The following is an 18,629-nucleotide window of genomic DNA, read 5'->3' on the forward strand; positions in this document are numbered from 1 at the left end:
GAAATCTGTTTAAAACAAATTATTTAAATCCATACTTTTATTAAGTCCTTTCTACATAAATTAACTATATCCATATAAAGTTTCATATGAAGAGTTTTGTGTAAAATAATAATATTTGACACATTTATACATTTTCAAAAATTTATTTTCATTCTTAGGAGAGATTGTAATAGCCAGATTTAGTTTTTTTTTTTTTTTAATGTTATATAAGAATATATAGTGTCTTTAAAATGAATGCAAATATATTAAGAATTAATTTACTAACACAATATATGTGAAAACATTTCTATTTTGGGATAATTTAAAAACATTTTTCAGACCTTGACTTATATTTAGTATTTCTTGGTCAAACACATGCCCTCACTGTAAGTATACATACACACTCCTTCTACATGCATGTATCCATAAAAAAAAAACAAAACAAAAAGAAAAACACTTCGGTATTCCTATTTTGTCTTTAATTTTCCTAAAGGTTTGTGAAGTGGTTCAAAAATATATCGTCTATAAATAGTCATATACCGGAAATAGCTCAAAACAAGAACAGTGAAGAACATTAGCAACAGGATAAAGAGGAAAGCAGCTACCAGGTAGGCACTGGGACTGAAATGAGATAAAAAATTAAGAAGTCATTAGACATTGTTCACACTTTGGTTGTTAATTTATTTAGTCAAATTTTAGAATAGAATATTATACCATCAATGGACATGATGATTCACAAGACGTGACATGTACTAAGTGTTTACCTTTTAGTGTTTGAGGTGTGTATCTGTGTGGGTGTGTGTGGACACCACTTAGTAGATGATACTCTCAGGTGGGTGCCAAACATCTGACTTTTCACCTGGGACCCTGCATGGGTTCCTCCCATCAGGGTGGATTGGTTTCTTAAAATGAGCTTGCCAGAATGAAAAGCTCAGAAGATGACACTGAGCCTGGAGGGAGGTCAACCTTTAATGGCTGATAAAGCAGGGTGAGGCCCTCTTTACTAGACAGAGAGAGGGAGTGGCCAGAGTTTAGGATGACCAGTAGAAGTGTACAACAGCCAAATGAAGAGTCAGTGCTATGAAAGATCCAATAAGACTGAAAAAGGTCTTGTTGGTTTAATATAGGCCAAAGCTATTCTGATGAGAAGTAATTGGTGGAGTGATAAGATAGAAACCAGACTGGGTGGGTTGTAGAACAGGGAAATGGAGAATGTGAATATAGACAAGATTTTTGGGAAGTTTTGTCTTACAGAGGAGAAATCTGAGGGTTATTAAATACCCATTGGAGGGATCTAGTTGAGAAAGATAAACATACAGAAGAAAGAAGGAATAATTGGGGAAAAAAAGGAATAATTGATTTAAAAGCTCCCTTAGAAAGTGGGAAGGAATAAGGTACAGTAGGTGGAAGAATTCTATTTAAAGAGGAGGAATAACATCTCTTTTTTTGTAACGGCGTGGAAAGAGGAAAGGATGGGTAAATTTTTGCGTTTGGAATGAGAAGTAGAGAAAGTTTCTAATTTCTCTGTAAAGGGGACAAGACACTCAGAGCAGAAAGCTAATTTGATAAAGTCTGAAATAGTTGTAAAAGTGTAAGCACTGGTTGACCAGAGTAAGATTCCCAGGCAATTTGGCGATCTACTTAAAAGTTGGTGACAAATCTTTCCTGCTGGATGACTTTCTGTACCAGCACTGGGCTGCTTGGGGATTTGCCATATGGGGGACCAGTCCCAGACTACTGGTGTTAATGTAATAATGGATTTTAAAATGCAAGGAAATGGAAAATAAAGAGAGAGATTGAAGTAGAGGTGGAGATCCCAGTGAGGATGAAGAAAGGTTGATCAGTGGAATCAACAAGCTGGAAGGACAGGAGCTCATGCTCAGAGAATGAGATGCCTGAGCTGATGCTTCTGGAAGGGGAGAAGTATTAAGTGTTAAGACCTGTTACTCTGTTCACTAATGACCAAGGTATGACTATGGGGGCGGATGGCTGAAGTGCAGTAGAGGATGAAATCTGATGTTAGATGTTGGATGAGGACCCTAATGGTAGGGCTTGTTTTGCAGAGGAAAATGGTGTAGCCAGGCCAAAGTCATTGATGAACAAAGGGGAGTTGGAGAAGACATAGCAATGACAGAACTGGGTGGGGCTGCAGCAGATGCCATGAACGTCAAAGGATCAGGATAGATTTTGGTTTTATTTATTTTTGTTTTGTTTTATAAGAATGAGAGTAAAAAATGATCTGGAAGTGGTCATGAAGCCCTGAAGTTCATGGGGAGTGTGTGTGAGGAAATAGCATTAATTGAAAGGGCTGAAGGGGAAGCAGTGTCTGAGGGGAGATCCTGGTTTTCCCTGCGGAGATGGAGGGAGGCCTGAGAGGACAGCTGAGGATTTAGGTGAGTTTGCTGGGTAAGTGGTAGCAATCCCAGTGATCAGAAAGGAAGAATTTAGAAAGTGGTAGGGGAGTTGGGCACAGGGCTAGAAGCGAAGGGAGGACCAAGCTCTCTGTCTCCTACAAGCTGAACTCTAGTCATTCATTGTTCATGAAAAGGGCCTTCTTACTAGGAAGGGTTCACCACCAGCTAGCCCCTGTCTGTCTGCCTCAGGTACCCTGCATGGGTATGAGGTGCTAAAAGAGGCTAAACTATACTCACTAACCTAATGGACCATCCTTGTGCTGTGCCCATATTCCCTGGCTGCTGGAACCCAGGTGCTGGCCGGTGAGAGGAGGTTAGGAGAGATCCTCCTTTCACTCTAACTCAACTTGACTCCCTCTTCCATTGCTGGGTACTTGGGTGGACATACCTTAATATTCACCTAAATCAAATATACCAACCTAATGAGGAAGGGAAAAGGGCTAAGAATATGTTTCCCAAAGTTACTCAGAAACAGCTAGTGGTTTATCTCACTTGCAGATTATTCACACCATTAACCTTTCATTAGCACAAAAATATCAGGAGTCAATAATATTTATAGCAGGGTCATGAGTAACCTAATTGTTTTCTCCACTTTTGTTTAGCATTTTACAAAAGGACCCACCAAAACCCAAATCCCAAACATCAGGTCCAAGACAGAGATGTAAAGTCATTTAAGGTCCTAACTTTAGTATTAAGACTTTTTTACTCTGTTCACCAAGGGAACTGGAGCTGAGTCCAGGGAAATGCCTTCACAAGCTATGTCCTGGATGCATCACACTAATAGTTGAGTACTGACTCTGGCTTAGAGCACAGGACACAGCCACTGTGGCCTCCCAATCCCTGATGGTGGACTTGAGAGACATGTTTGATAAGAAGACAGCGGCTATTGAATTGGATGGAACAAAAGGGGACTCTTGCTGCTATAACAATTCTCAGGAGTTCCTGCTGTATCTTTGTTATAATACACACATTGAATTTTTAGAATGGCTATATAGAGCAGAAGTAAAATAGCAAGTTTCTATCATTCGGGAAACAGATTCATAAATAGTGAAAAAAATCTAAACATAAATATATATAAGCTATTGACCTTGCAATAAACGGTTTGTACAAATCTTTTTTTTTGAGGATTCATTTCCATTGTATACTGTATAATAATATGTTTTTGTAATAGGATTTAGGCTGTGGACCCTGAAGAGCAATTGCATAGACTCTGTTTTTAGGAGGCATTGGGGACTGGTGCTTTGTTTTTAGCCGCCACTTGTATCTTTTAGAAATGTTCTTATTAAACCCTGGTAGGCCTTGCTCATACCTGGGAATTGTTCCAAAGGTCTCTATTGCAAATATAGCTGTTAGGTTACAGAAACTGCAAATTAGAAAAATAAATTAAATATTAAATATTAATTTAAGTTAATTAAAGTAAATATTAAATACAATTAGATTTTAAATTAAGTACAATATATTTAAACACTCCACATCTCTATGGTAATAATCAAATCATATATATATATATATATAATCTTAGTTAAGGTGTAATTTTCTTGACAGGGGACAGAAGAGATACATTTATATAGTAGCTGTGATGATTTTGCCATATGTACATTGTAGGCTTCTTCAAGGTTCCTCAGAGCTCACTGTCCTAGCAGCCTTACATTATTTTGATAGTGATTCCCAAGGAAACGGTGACAATGATATTGATAATAATTAACAATAAGGATTGACAGAAATAATAAACAGCTAACATTTACTGAGCATTAACAGTTACTGAAAGTGAATACTAAAGAGCCTTTTTATATACCAGGCAGTGTTTCTAATGCTTAGATGTATTATCTTAGTTAACCTTCATAGCAACCCTTCCTTTTAGAAGAGGAAACTGAAGCTCAGATATGTTAATCAATGTGCAAAAGTTGACACAGTCGTATACAATCAGCAGAGCTAGGATTGGAATTCAGGTTTTTATCATCTTAGAGTCCATGTTGTTCATCTAATGTCAGCTGACTCCTTCAAGAGGCTCCTAATGTTTAGGAACTTGGTATATGGAACTGTATTATCCTTTCTAAAGTTATTGAGTATCTCTCGTAATTTAGCATATTGCTTGGAATAAGGCAAGATACAGCTAAATAAACATTAATGATATGATTTACTCCATCTTTATGTGAGAGAAGGCAGAAAAAAGGAACTTCTGTGAAGTATTTGATGTATGCTCAGCAAAGTAAGAGATTTTTACTCAGGTGCTTCATTTATGCCCCAGAAGGCTATACGATACATATTTTTGACCCACTTTACTGATAGAAAAATACACTCAAAGGGATTAAGCAATTTGCATAGTAGTGGCAAAATTAGGATTCAAACCAAAATAGTCTACCATTATACCTACTTGTGGAATTGACACATAAATATGAAACAAACAAACAATACAAGATCCTGTATTGTAAACACTGATGAGCGATGTAGACACTTACCACAGAAATTTTCACAGCAAGGTAATTATTAAGGCCTGAGGCCAATCAAAAAGCCTTATGTAGTGTCTTCAAGGACGGTTGGAGGTTTAAATAAGCAGAGATAAAGGGCCAGGGCATCCCAGGTGTAAATAAAGATGAGCAAAGACTGGGAACAGGAATGAGTTTGTCAGGTCTAAGAGATAATGAGGAAGTGTGTTGGTGTAGGTAGAGGAAAGCAGTGGGAGTGCGTGTGTGTGTGTGCGTGTGCGTGTGCGTGTGTGTGTTTATGTGTATGCTCGCTCATAGGTACTTTGATGAGGGTCTTGACGAAAGGCTTAGGAACTTGGGCTTTACCCTTTTTGTATGAAGGAATCATGACTTTTGAACTTGATTGAAGAGTAAAATGAGTTAGAATATAGAGATTGAATACAAGTGGGCCGTATAGAAAAAATTATAAATAGTAGTGAACAACCCAGCTCTGCGGTAATGGGGTCTAGGCTTGAGTGGAGACAGTTGTGACTAAAAAGTGGGCAAGGTTGACTTTTGATAGCATGACATTGTGATGGACTTAGCACAGAATAAGCAATTTTAGATTTTTGTAGTTTTAAAGTTCTGAGGCCTTTTCTTTTCTTTTTTTTTTTTTTTGGTTTTTTGGCCGGGGCTGGGTTTGAACCCACCACCTCCGGCATATGGGACCAGCGCCCTACTCCTTGAGCCACAGGCGCCGCCCTCTGAGGCCTTTTCTAAGTACCTCATTCAAGAATAAAATAGAGATCGGTATTAGGGAGCACTCATTTCCATCTATGTTTAAATGAGAGACAGTCAGGAAGCAGTATTGTAAACTAATGTTAGGAAGAAAGAGAAATAGAATTTATAGGTTGTATCAGCAGGATTGTGTGAGGTTTAAAATTTAGTTTTATAAAATTAATGTTTTTAGAAAAAATATATTTTCAGAATTCCCTATGAAGTCATCTAGGCCTTGGATTTTCTTCGTTGGAATGTTTTAAACTATGAATTCAATTTATTTTTTTCTCACTCATTTAAATTTTTTTTTGAATATTCACAGGGCTATATAACCATCTTCACAAAAATCAATTTAGAACAGTTCTATCACCTTCAAAAGAAACCCTGTACCCACTAGAAGTCTTGTTCTCCCCAACTCCCCTCTAAGGCTATTTCCTATCTCTATACTTTTGCCTGATCTAAACATTTCACATAAATGGAATCATATGGCATGTGATACTTTGTGCCTGGCTTCATTCACTTAGGGTGATATTCTCAATGTTCATGCACATTGTAACATGCATCAGTGTTGCGTTCCTTTTTATGAAATCCCAAATAATATTGTATATATGGGTATAGCACATTTTATTTGTCCATTCATCCCTTGATGGATACTTGCTTGCCCTCCCCCGCAAAAATAGAGACCTTGTCTCTATTTTTTGAGACAGGGTCTCACTTTGTCACTTGGGCTAGCGTCCAGTGGTGCCATCACAGCTCATTGCAGTCCCTAACTCCTGGGCTCAAGCAACCCTCCTGCCCCAGCCTCCCAAGAAGCTGGGACTATAGGTGCCCTTGAACGAAACCCATGATGTACCTAGAGACCTATGTATGTAATTTAAAAAACTTCCTTCTAGTTTTTCCTAAGGTGAATGTGCACTGGAAAGGGGAAATGTCTGGCTTTTACAGTTTTATCTGGACATTGGCTCTGAGCTAAGACTAATCCCTGAAGATTCCAAAAGCCTCTGTGTTCCATTGGTCAGAAAGTGGGCTTAAGGAAAACAGGTGACAGATGTAGTTTAGACTAAATTCACCTAATGGTAGGGAGCAGTGGTTCTCATAATTATTTCTTTATTCCTGAATGTAGAATTCCCCACACTGAATTCCAAACTACAGAAAAGAGCTATTTTTTGACAGGAAGGGACAGATGGATGCCATTCAAGCTCTTCTTGATTGTGAGAAAAGAACATTAAATCAATACCACATTCCCGAGAGCAGTGATTTTTGAAAGATGTACTAATGCCAATTCCTAGAATTGTGGTTGCTATGAGAGTGTCACTATAATCCTTCTCTTTCAAAACCAAAGCAGTTAAGTCTAGACCAAAATCTAGCAGTTGAGTTCTTTAATCAACTTAAGGAGGACTTGGCCTCAGTCAAGGTTACATCCTCCTTGACTGGTTGTTGATTAAGAGGTGTAAAGGCCTTTCCCTTATGGCCCCCAATTCAGAAGAACTCTGTAGGGCCATTTTAGTTCCCTAAGAAATAAGCCTTATTGGGATTTTACTGGAGTTTTATTGATGTTGAAGTTCTACTACCTTTTTTTTCTCCCCAGTTCTATTTACTTCACTTTTCCCAAAGGTGTTGATCCCATAACACTTTTCTTCTTTTTTCTTTTCTTTCTTTCTTTTTTTGTTGTTGTCTTTTTCTTTCCTTGCTTTTTCTTCTTTCTTTCTTCTCCTCTTCTTTCTCCCTGCTCACTCTTTACTCTTCTCTTCCTTTTGGCCTTATCCCAAGTGGTCACTTCAATGCCTAAGCTCTTAGGTGTTACTTTTGATATACCATGATATGTTTACTTTAAGGATAAACTTTTGATAATACCATCATATGTTTCTTTAACTTATGATATATTATTGGGGTCCATTTTTCTGATGTCTCAATCTGGTACCCCTTTTTTGAGTTACTGATCCATTTAGTCAAGTAAGTACTTTTTTTCATTGTTGCCTGTTTTGAGTGATGGCCTAGACTCATTTTTAGCTAATGAGGTTTTCTCACAACATGGGCAGGCATGATTTAGAATATTTACCTCTGGACTCCAACTTTGAAGAAAAGTAGGATGGCCTGTTTCATGAAAGTACCATTTGGAATAATAAAAGAATAGCAAAGATAAGTGGCATAGTAGGCTACACAAGTTGAGGCAGGTGGCTATTTTATAGTGGAAAATAACTGGTGGAAATGATTGCTGTTATCCTTCTATGAGGATCATTTGTTGGAGGTTTGTTCTTTTGCTTTCATGACCTCAGCCTAGCTCACAGCAACCTTAAACTCCTGGGCTCATGCAATTCTCCTGCATCAGCCTCTCAAGTAGCTGGGGACCAACGGGCCTGCCATGATGCCTGGTTAATTTTTTTGTTTTTAGTAGAGAAAGGGTCTTGCTCTTGTTCAGGCTGGTCTTAAACTCCTGAGCTGAAGAGATCCTCCAGCCACATCTTCCCAGAGAGCTAGGACAGGGATGAGCCACCATATCCAGGCTGTTGGAAGTATTTTCATACTCCAGCAACCTGGTTTTGCCAGGCAAAATTAATTGGCAATACACATTTTTCTGAAGCGTTTTTCAAGATAACTCATGTAGGCAGAGGTTAAGCTTGGTCCAGGCAAGTTGAAAGAATTAGCTCAGACAATCTATTTCCTGAAGAGTGCGTGTGATGTAACCTCCCATTGTGGTCACCTTCAGACAATGTCATAGTTGCTGGTAGAAGTGGGTTTGGTGGTTAGGCTGACTGTGGCAGTAGCCTCCAGGTAAGCCAGTAGTTTTCCTACCACCACATTATTCTGGAGGATCCTTTCCCAGTGGGTGGTCCAGCAAGCTTTAATGTAGGTTTATTCAATCCCAATAGTCTTCTTGAAAGTGACAATTATGTAAATCATCTCTACGCACTTGGCAGTTTCTTTCAGATAAGATAGTGGCTGTGATGGAGATGTGAATGAATAGGTCCTGTGAGTCTCACTGGCTTAGATGAGTTCCCTTTAGCTAGGAACTTCTAAGGCTTTTCCTGGAGTAAGTGAATAGTTGAGGATCTAGAAACTGGATAAGCTAGAAAAGGAGGATTTCTTTCTTTCTAGGTGAGAGAGTAGCTTCCTGAGTAACAGCTTCTCATTGTGAATAAAGGCTATAGTGCATGGGTCAGCAAGTCTTCTGTTCACATCTGTAAAGATTTTCCAAAACAAAGCTTCAAGTCTGCATTTAGGAGCTTTGTATATTTCTCAGCTGTTCTACTATGACAAAGGTTTTTTTTTTTTCTTTTACTTTAAGTGTCTTCAGTTAGGACATTAAGAAGGGAAGGGAATAAAAAACATGAGATTATTTCACTGTCTTCCCAAAGCCCCTCTGGCTAACCACTTCTTAACTTCCTACAAACTCGCTCCTACGCCTAACATTTAACCAAAACTCTTTTCTCAGTGGTGAACCTAGATGCTATGACATTGTTGATTCTTTCTACTAGGAATTTTCTTCCCTCTTGACTTCTGGATGTTGCGTGTCTTAGTGTAACTCATTTTTGTGTTTTGTAGATTAAAAACTTCATTCTATTTCATCAGTATCATGTTGAACAAGTTGTCTGCAGATGAGTAAGTTGTCCATATAAATGACTGTTTTAAATTTTCAAGTATATAAAAAGCTTAGTCTGGTCTATTTACAAAGTGTTAGTCTCTAACCATTAAAAAACTTCTTCTTTCCCCAACCTTAGGCCTGAATCATGCTCAAGAGATTGCACTGAAAAGAGAGGCGTGATCATTCATTTTCTTTTATCACTAAATTTCCTTTCCCACTTGCTATTTGTAAACCTTCCAGAGTTGGTCACGTGTAGGAGCCACAGCATGTGGTTATATTCTTGGCTGATGGCCTTTGTGTAGAAGAGCTTCAGTAGAGACCCTAAACTCCAGGCCCAAAGTAGTATTAAGATATCTTCACTTGGAAATCTCATTGTCCCCTCAAATAAAAAGTCAGAACTCTCATCTTAATACCTTGTCTATGGTGGTCAAAGAAAATACCATTATTTTTATTATCTAGTCTAGAAAACTTGAGACCATAGCAATTACTTCTTTCCCTTTATTTGCTACATTAGCCCAATAAAATCTTTCATCTACTGACACATATGTGTTAGATTTTCTTCCTCCTGGGCGGCGCCTATGGCTCAGTTGGTAAGGCGCCGGCCCCATATGCCGAGGGTGGCGGGTTCAAACCCGGCCCCGGCCAAACTGCAACCAAAAAATAGCCAGGTGTTGTGGTGGGTGCCTGTAGTCCCAGCTACTCGGGAGGCTGAGGCAAGAGAATCGCGTAAGCCCAGGAGTTGGAGGTTGCTGTGAGCTGTGTGAGGCCACGGCACTCTACCCAGGGCCATAAAGTGAGACTCTGTCTCTACAAAAAAAAAAAAAAAAGATTTTTTTCCTCCTTTCTTTCTTACTGCCTCTAAGGCTGCCTTTGACCTTTTGTCCTGTTAACTTCACTCTTCTCATTTATCTGTGGAGTCAATTTTCCTTCTATAATCTATACCATTCTTTATGCTATGTTCTAACTGATTTTCTCAGAATTATGCTTTCATTACAAAGGGGCTCTCTGGGATGCGGTTGAACGTTATGAATTGCCCTAAAGCGTTTTCTACCTTCCTCACTCCCGGTACTTTCCATCTTCCTTCATGACGCCACACACTGCAGAGAATATGCTACCATTTCACTCCTTTCCATTATTATAGTGAGATTTCTTTCACTTGAAGTGTCTATTCTAGTCCTCTGGCAATGGAAATTCTGCTAATGCTTCATATTCCCCAGAAAGTTTCTCTCTACCTCTCAAAATAGCATTAATCTTTCCCATCTCTGAATTATTAATACTATTGTGCCTATCGGTAATACTAATGATCATTTGAAAACTATCTCATGTATTTGCTCTGATTTAACCTTTCTTGGTTTGTATGTGTACCCCTACCTTCTTCCTTTTCCAAGCAGCTTAATTCTAAGTACCCTGAAGGCTGAGATTGTGCTTATGTTATATTTGGATCTATCATGGCAATTGAATATAGAGAAGTATTCAGAAGGTAATTGCAAATTGATTAATTTAATTAACATTTAACATAAAATTTCCTGCCCTGTAAAACATTTTAATGTGATTGCTACAAAATAAAAAAGTTAATATGTAAATAACAAAAATAACAACAATTGGACATCAAGTTGGCATCAAATTGAATTAAAAAAAAACCAAAATTTGATTTCGAGGAACTAATGCTAAAATATTATAATGGAACATTTATACTCACCTATAGTTTGGATCCAGGATCTTCACACGAAACACATACATTCCGGATTGGCCCATGGGCCAAAGTATATGGTTATTATTAGAACTGTTGATAATCTCATATGGTTGTGTTAAGTCTCCTGGTTTTCCAATAGCATAAGAAAAACAATGTCTATAGTTCTGAACAAAGAATGAAGACAAAAACCTTAAGGTCGTTTTCTGACTTTAATAAACAAAATTAAATTCTCATATATTTGTCATGAAAAATTATTTAGAGGTAAGGGCTATTTCCTTCTATTCTATCATTTTAGTGCTCAATAGCATTTTGAGAGACTATTTTGGGTTAAAATTTGGTAAAAAGTGAAACTTAGTGAACACAAATGCTATATTGATAAACAAATCAGGATGTTGAGAGTATTAAGAGTATTATTTTCCTAAATTAACAAAGCGCAAAATCCTCCGAAGATGCTTAAGTGGGGAGAGAAATTATTTTGATCATAAGGTATGGATACAACAGTCAAGATGATGTATCCTTTGGTTTTTATCTTCCCCAGGACTTTTTTTTTTTTTTGTTGCCCTCAGTAGTGGTGTCATAACTCACAGCAACCTCCAGTTCTTGGACTTAGCCAATTCTCTTGCCTCCGCCTCCCGAGTACCTGGGACTACAAATACCCACCACAACGCCCAGCCATTTTTTTGTTGTTGTAGTTTGGCCAGGGCCGAGTTTGAACCCACCACCTTTGGTATATGGGGCTGGTGCCCTACTCACTGAGCCACAGGCGCCTCCTAGTCCCCTAGGACTTTTATTTACCCCCTTAACCACTACTGTGTCTCTCTGTGGATCTCAAGATACAAACCATCTCCTATTCCCCCTTTAAAATGCACAGATAAAACAAGTCTATATTCTTTTGAAGTCATTTTATCAATACTAAGAAAAAGAAATCAAAAGGTTGTTGGAACTTGCAGATATCTGATCCTACTATGACATAGCATCACTTTTGAGTTTTTTAGGCCCTGTATGCTTTCAAACCCTACTTAAAGGACTCCCACTCTACCATTCCTGCTTTCTGGAAGCTCCTTATTTGAAGGAAACAAGAAGCCTTGGGAAGCAATTACTTTGGATGTGTCTGAGCTTCCCTCTGTCAGTGTTCTTATGTTTGCTATGGTATGAATGTGTCCCCCAAAGTTCATGTGTTGGAAACTTGATCCCCAATGTGGAGGTGTTAGGAAGAGGGGCCAAATGGGTCCCATTAGCTATTTGGATCATAGGGGCATCCAAAGGGGCATAGGGGGAATGGAAATATCCATTTCCATGAAGGGATTAATGCTGTGGGTTCCTTATAAAAGGACAGGGTCGGTTTCTCTTGCTTTCCCTTGCCCTTGCCCACATCCTTTCTTGCCTTTGGCCTTCTGCCAAGAGATGATGCAGCAACAAGTCCCTCACCAGAAGCCAGCCCCTTGATCTTGGACTTCCCATCTCCAGCCCAGTCTCAAGTGTCCTATTATAGCAGCATAAAACAGACTAAGACAATGGTATTTTTCTTTTTTATAGTATTTGGTGATGATGTTTTGTATTTATGTGGTATCTGTTGTTTTAACCCATTCTTCATTTCTATTTGAGCTTATTAGCGATCTTACTTTTTTTTTCTAGTTAATATGGCCAAGGGTTTATCAATTTTATTTGTCTTTTTAAAGAACCAATTTTTGGTTTCATTAATCTTCTGAATAGTTCTTTTGTTCTTGATTTAATTTAGTTCTGATCTGATTTCAGTTATTTCTTTTCTTCTGCTGGGTTTGGAATTGGATTGCTCTTCCTTTTCCATCTAGTTCCTTGAGATGATTCATTAGATTGTTGATTTGTTGCTCTTTCAGACTTCTGGTTGTGAACATTTAATGCACTAAATTGCTCTCTATAGGACTGCTTTTGTAGTATGCCACAGGTTTTGATAGCTTGTGGGCTCACTGTCATTTTGTTCAAGGTATCTAATAATTTCCTTTTCTTTCTCCCTCATGACCAAGTTATAGTTCAGAAAAAGGTTGCTTACTTTCCATGACTTTGTGTGGGGATGAGTGTTTCTGTTGGAATTTAGTTCTACTTTTATTCCACTGTGGTCTGTAAAGATACAAAGGTATGATTTTTTGTTTTTAATTTGTTGAGGTTTGATTTGTGACCTAGGATATGTTCAGTCTTGGAGAATGATCCATGTGCTGATGAAAAGACTGTGTATTCAGTATTGTTGGGTGAAGTGCTCTGTGTATGTTTGTTCTAGAGTTATATTTAAGTCCATCAAGTCTCTGCCTACTTCCTTCCTAGAGGATCTGTCTAGATCTGTCTAGTGCTGTCAATGCAGTCCCCCACTGCTATGGTGTTGTTGTTTATCATATTGTTCAAACCAGCTTGGGTTTGATTTATAAATCTGGGAGCATTGAAGTTGGGTGCATAAATATTTAGGATTGAAATGTCTTCTTGTTGGAGTGTTCCTAGGCCAGTATATAGTGTCCACATTTGTCTTTCTTTACCTTTGTAGCTTTAAAGTCAATTGTGTCTCCAATAAAAATTGAAACTTCTGTTTTCTTTTGGTTTCCATTTGCATAAAACATTATTTTCCAACTCTTCACCTTGAGTCTTGATTTGTCCTTGGGGGTTAGATGTGTTTCCTGACAACATATACTTGGTTTGTACTTTTTCTTTATCTAGTCAACTAATTTGTGTCTTTTCAGGGGAGAATTCAATCTGTTCATGTTTATTTAGAGGATTGATAGGTAGAGTGGAGTTGTGTGGGGCTCTGTTATTTTGTTTTATCACATGGCTTATTGTGGTAGCTCGGCTTTGTCCTACAGCTTCCAGGTTTCTTTATTTTGCTGGGAGGTCCATTGTGCTGGTCTGTGAATAGGACAGGTCTGAGTACTTCTTCCAGAGCAAGTAGTGGCAAATTTCCTCAACCTTTGCTTGTCAGTAAATTTTTTCTCCATTGAATATGAAACTTAGTTTTGCAAGACACAGAATCCTAGGCTGGCAGTAGTTTTGTTTAGGAAGATTGAAGGTATATGCTCACTCTTTTCTAGTTTGTAAAGTTTTAGCTGAGAGGTCAGATGTCACCCTAATGGATTTTCCCTTGGAGGTAAGCTGCTATTCACACCTGTTTGCTTGCAGAATTTTCTCTTTTATTTTGACTTGGGCCAGGTTCAATAAAAAAAAAAAAAAAAGAAAAAAAAATTAGCAAGAACACCAGGGAGCTCTCCAGTATCAGCTATCTTGATAGCTGCTTGTGAACATGAAGATCAAAGTCTAGATTTTGGGTTGGCTGTTGTTTATCAACTGGCTGTCAAGGAGATTAGGGATGGGTTTCCTATTCATGCTCTGAAAGACCTGGTGGGTAGTGCCCCCGGTCTAGAGGGTATCCCAGACATTGAAGGATGGTGGGAGGTAGTTCTGGGACTGGCTGGGGGGTCTTTGCTTAAGTGGGGATCGTGCCTTCCCTTAAGCAGAGGACTGTGGGGGAGTCCTCTGCTTAGTGGAACCACAGGATCAGCCCAAATGTGGCTCCTGAGCTTGGAGGGTGGAGAAGAAGCTGGCAATGGCTGGACAGATTGTAAGGCCTCAGAGGTCCTGGGAAGCTGTGCAGAGCAGGGCCCATGTGGGTGTCAGCAGACTCAGTGCCTCTACCATCTCCAATCCCCATGACTCCCCTCTGTCTTCTGAATTGGGGTGGTGAGCTGTGTCTCTCCAATGCTTGTTAGGTCACTGGGTCCTTTGTTCACCAGACCCCACACCCAGAGCTGCCTATACTCTGTGAAGGAAGTGCCTAGCTAGAAGTTACTAGCTCTATTCAAAAGAAGCTGTGGGACAAACTGCTCTCTCTCCAACCCTCCCTGAAAGGGTCAGCTTTAGTCTATATGACAGCTCTGTTGGCCCACAGCGCCTGTTTGCCTCACCCTCACCCCTTCTCGGCCTGTTGGGACAAAACCCCACCAGGAATTGATTTTGTTTCTGATCCACCCCCACAGGAGATTATTGGGGGTAGCTGAGGTTGCCTGTGCTAATCACGCAATAAATCCACATGTATGCTCTGCCTGTGGGTTCCACATTCCCCTTCACCTGTTCCTTGTGTTGGCTTCCCTCCCTTCTTATCATTTCCATTCCTGGTGTCCCACACTGTCACTCTGTGCTTTACAATGCTGTTCCTGAGTGGGACTACCCAGATGTCAGCAGCTTCTCCCACATTTTCTAGGATTTCTCTGGATGTCAATCCAAGTCACTCAGTTTGAAGGGGTACACGGAGTCTTGGAGAGAAGGCAGCATTCCAAATGCTGGTGAGGTGATGCACACTGCCCAGGACTCTGGGTGCCTCTGGAACCATGTACCACATGCACAGGATGGCAAGATCTTCCCTGTGAGTCACGACCCCTGCTTGGCCACACCTGCCTTTGTGACTCCTGGGCCTCCCTCATGGGCCAGTCTGGAACTTCTACTTTCCTTCTTAGCAGGTAATTTTCTTTTATGTAGGTGAATAATTCTTTAATTATATTTTAATTGTAAGTACCATCTGCAAAACTCTTTTTTTAAATTTAATTTAATCAAGTATTACTGTATGTCTTGATAAACAGCCAAAAATAATTCTGGTTTTAAAAAAATTTTCATTTTATTTTTATTTTATTATTTTTCTCTTCACCCACCCATCATGATGATGATGGTCTTGCTGTTTTTTAAAAACCTATGTCTTCGGGTGGCGCCTGTGGCTCAAGGAGTAGGGCGCTGGTCCCATATGCCGGAGGTGGTGGGTTCAAACCCAGCCCCGGCCAAAAACCACAAAAAAAAAAAAAAGAAAAAAAAAAAGAAATAAACCTATGTCTTCAACCATTTCTTGTCTTTTTTTAAATTTTTGTCTCACTTTATTCTGTCCTATTTTGTCGCCCTCGGTAGAGTGCTGTGGTGTCACAGTTCACAGCAAACTCCAGCTCTTGGCCTTAAGCGATTCTCTTGCCTCAGCCTCCTGAGTAGCTGGGAGTACAGGCGCCCGTCATAATGCCTGGTTATATTTTGGTTGCAGTTTGGCCGAGGCGGGTTTGGCGGGTTTGAACCTGCCACCCTTGGTATATGGGGTAGGTGCCCTACTCACTGAGCTGCAGGTGCTGCCATTTCTTGCCTTTATCTACTTTTCTTTAGCACATTTTTAAAACAATATGTTAAGTATACATTAATGAATAACACATAAAAGGCTCATTATTTCTTGAAATATCCTAACTTGAAAACACAAAACATCTTATGCATCTTATTGGAGGGTTCTTATGGGTCAAGAATGACTATGAAACTTCTTGTCCTACGAAGTTAGTCCTTGGGGACCATGAACTTAGCTGAAAAAAATATGTGGCACATGCTAAGTCTGAGTAGAAACTATACATCTATCATCATAACAAAGCATTGCTACCAAAGACTTATTTGCCTTGCATCATTGTATGCTTTTTATATATAGTTATATGAAAATATTTGTATTGTTTCTAATTTCCTATTCAGTTGTTTCTTTCTCTTTTTTTGGTATATTACTCCTTTATTAGCAATTGTAAATGAGAAACTATTTCAACACCTGAGGACCACACTACAATAGAAGATTCCATAGGCTTAAGATTTTGAGACATTCTGGAAAGATTTTCTCTAAGATATATCCTTTCCATGGCATGGCAACATCATTCTTCTTTAAAAAGGTTACCAGATGGACATCATTTCCAACATCACTTGTATAACCAATTTGTGTATAATTCACTCCCTGTTGTAACTGTCTGTTTACAAATTCTACCAAAACGACATTTTCACAAAGATTCTTTGGGCACTGTTGCAAGAATGAGCATGATAATTTTCCACAGTGAGATGAACATTGCTGTCAAAAACTGCTGGGTTTGTAAACACTTTAACAAACAGATTGTGAAAATTGGAAGCTTCTAAAACCCAATCTATGAAGAATGAATTTGAATCTGAAATAATGATACAATCAAATTTGTCCTTATTCTTTATTCTAAAGTTGTAAAGTTCCACCAGGCTTGGGATGAAAGGCACGGATGTCACTGCTCCTTTCATTTCATCTTCTCTTAACACCTTTATCTCCCGAATATTAAAACTCTGCTCATAAATTCTGTCCAAAATTCTTTTGATAAGAATCTTGTAGTTCAATAGGAAGCTTTTCCTGGAGCACATTGTACAATCCAAGTGTCACTATTGTAATCTATGATTGTATTGTCAAAGTAAAAAACCAGCAAAATTTTCATGGTTCCAGAAATAGATTTGGATTATCCCACCTCAGTATTTCCAAGACAATTAATATTACTTCAGCAAAGGGCTTAGGTCATGATAATCTTCAGTTTTAAACACCAGCCAGTTGTTTTTAAGCATTATTCCCATTCTATACACAGGGAGCAAAGACTTTTGTTTGGAGCGAAAGTATGAAAACTTCTTAACTCCAGCATTAGTGGAACATCTGATAGTAAGATGAGTCCACACTGAAGGTAAGCATCTGGACCTAGCTGGGAGTTGTTCTCCATGAAGCACGCACCAGGTGGGCATGCGAGTGGCAGGCAAAGCTGCCCCTTGAGGGTTCCTCAATGACCCAGGATTGGCATTGGCAGCTGCCCTGGCATCTGTGCAGTCTCTGCCCCTTGGGCTCACATAGACGCCTGCTGGAGAGGGCCACCACACATGGCTTTCCGGTGCAGGTGCAGCCTCTGTTCTCTTGATCCCCCGCCAACTAGTATTCAGTTTTTCCTTTTTCTTTTCTTTCCTTATTGTTGGAGAATCATTGAGGGTGCAAAGAACCAGGTTACAGTGCTTGCATTTGTTATGTAAAGTCCCTCTTATAATTGTGTCCTGCCCTCAAGAGGTGTTTCTTTCTTTCTTTCTTTTTTTTTTGCAGTTTTTGGCTGGGGCTAGGTTTGAACCTGCCACCTCCAGCGTATGGGGCCAACGCCCTACTCCTTTGAGCCACAGGCGTCGCCCCAGAGGTGTTTCTAAATGTGAATGACGACACCTGCTGACTGCTGCTCTTATTTTCGTGTCATACCGATATTTCCTGTTATATTATTACAGTCCCCCAGCCAATTATTGTCTTTTCCACCTTCTTTATCATTTTTTTTTATTGTTGGGGATTCATTGAGGGTACAATAAGCCAGGTCCTTCTTTATCATTTGAAAGCCCACTTGATCAAGTCATCTAGTCTCAAACAAAACAAATCTCCTCTAGCCTCATGAATTATACTCAGTTTTTAAAAGGCAATAAGCAAAGTTTATTGAGGAAGAGAAAGATAGGTTAAAGCATAAGAAGGTTTGCAGAACAAGATACATTTGCCACCTCCATTGTCATGACAAGAAGAGGCCAAATTATACTCAATTTTTTAACCAAGAACTTTTCAGTCTCGTATTTTCAGTCATGTCCAGAAACTCAAATCCCATCCTGTCTTATATAATACAGTATATAGCTGGTCACATGGTACCCGTGTTCTCTCTTTCCTTCTTAATCTCCAACATCAACTTGGAAGTACCTGTGAAAATGCCACTTTTTCAACTTTTCACTTCAGTTTTTTCCCAGTCCCTAGAGGTACTTCCCAGATGTTTTATGCAAGTGTCATTCACCCTTGTGGGGTCAGAAGGACTGTGTAGCATTCAGTGTAGCTCCAAGAATTGGAAGGCTCTCTGTTTCATTTCAGGTGTATGTTTCAGGAAGAAAGCACCCCTCCCTGATGGCCATGTTTTATGACTATACAATGACACCTTTCAGTAAGAGTAGCCTTATTCACCAGGATATAGCTA

General features: G+C 39.2%; 1 protein-coding gene and 1 pseudogene across 1 annotated transcript in view; both read right to left on the bottom strand.

The window, feature by feature from the left end:
- Positions 1 to 446: 446 nt before the first annotated feature.
- Positions 447 to 18,629, bottom strand: part of CATSPERE (catsper channel auxiliary subunit epsilon) — a 172,862-nt gene continuing 154,679 nt past the window's right edge. Inside the window, exons 21-23 of the mRNA XM_053604723.1 lie at positions 10,858 to 11,015; positions 3,703 to 3,756; positions 447 to 600 (exon numbers count right to left, since the gene is read on the bottom strand). Of these exons, the coding sequence (XP_053460698.1) occupies positions 447 to 600; positions 3,703 to 3,756; positions 10,858 to 11,015 (366 nt within the window). The remainder of the gene's footprint in view (positions 601 to 3,702; positions 3,757 to 10,857; positions 11,016 to 18,629) is intronic.
- Positions 16,377 to 17,096, bottom strand: LOC128595848 (pyridoxal phosphate phosphatase PHOSPHO2-like; annotated as a pseudogene).

Source organism: Nycticebus coucang, chromosome 10, assembly GCF_027406575.1.
Source record: "Nycticebus coucang isolate mNycCou1 chromosome 10, mNycCou1.pri, whole genome shotgun sequence".
Taxonomy (NCBI): Eukaryota; Metazoa; Chordata; class Mammalia; order Primates; family Lorisidae; genus Nycticebus; species Nycticebus coucang.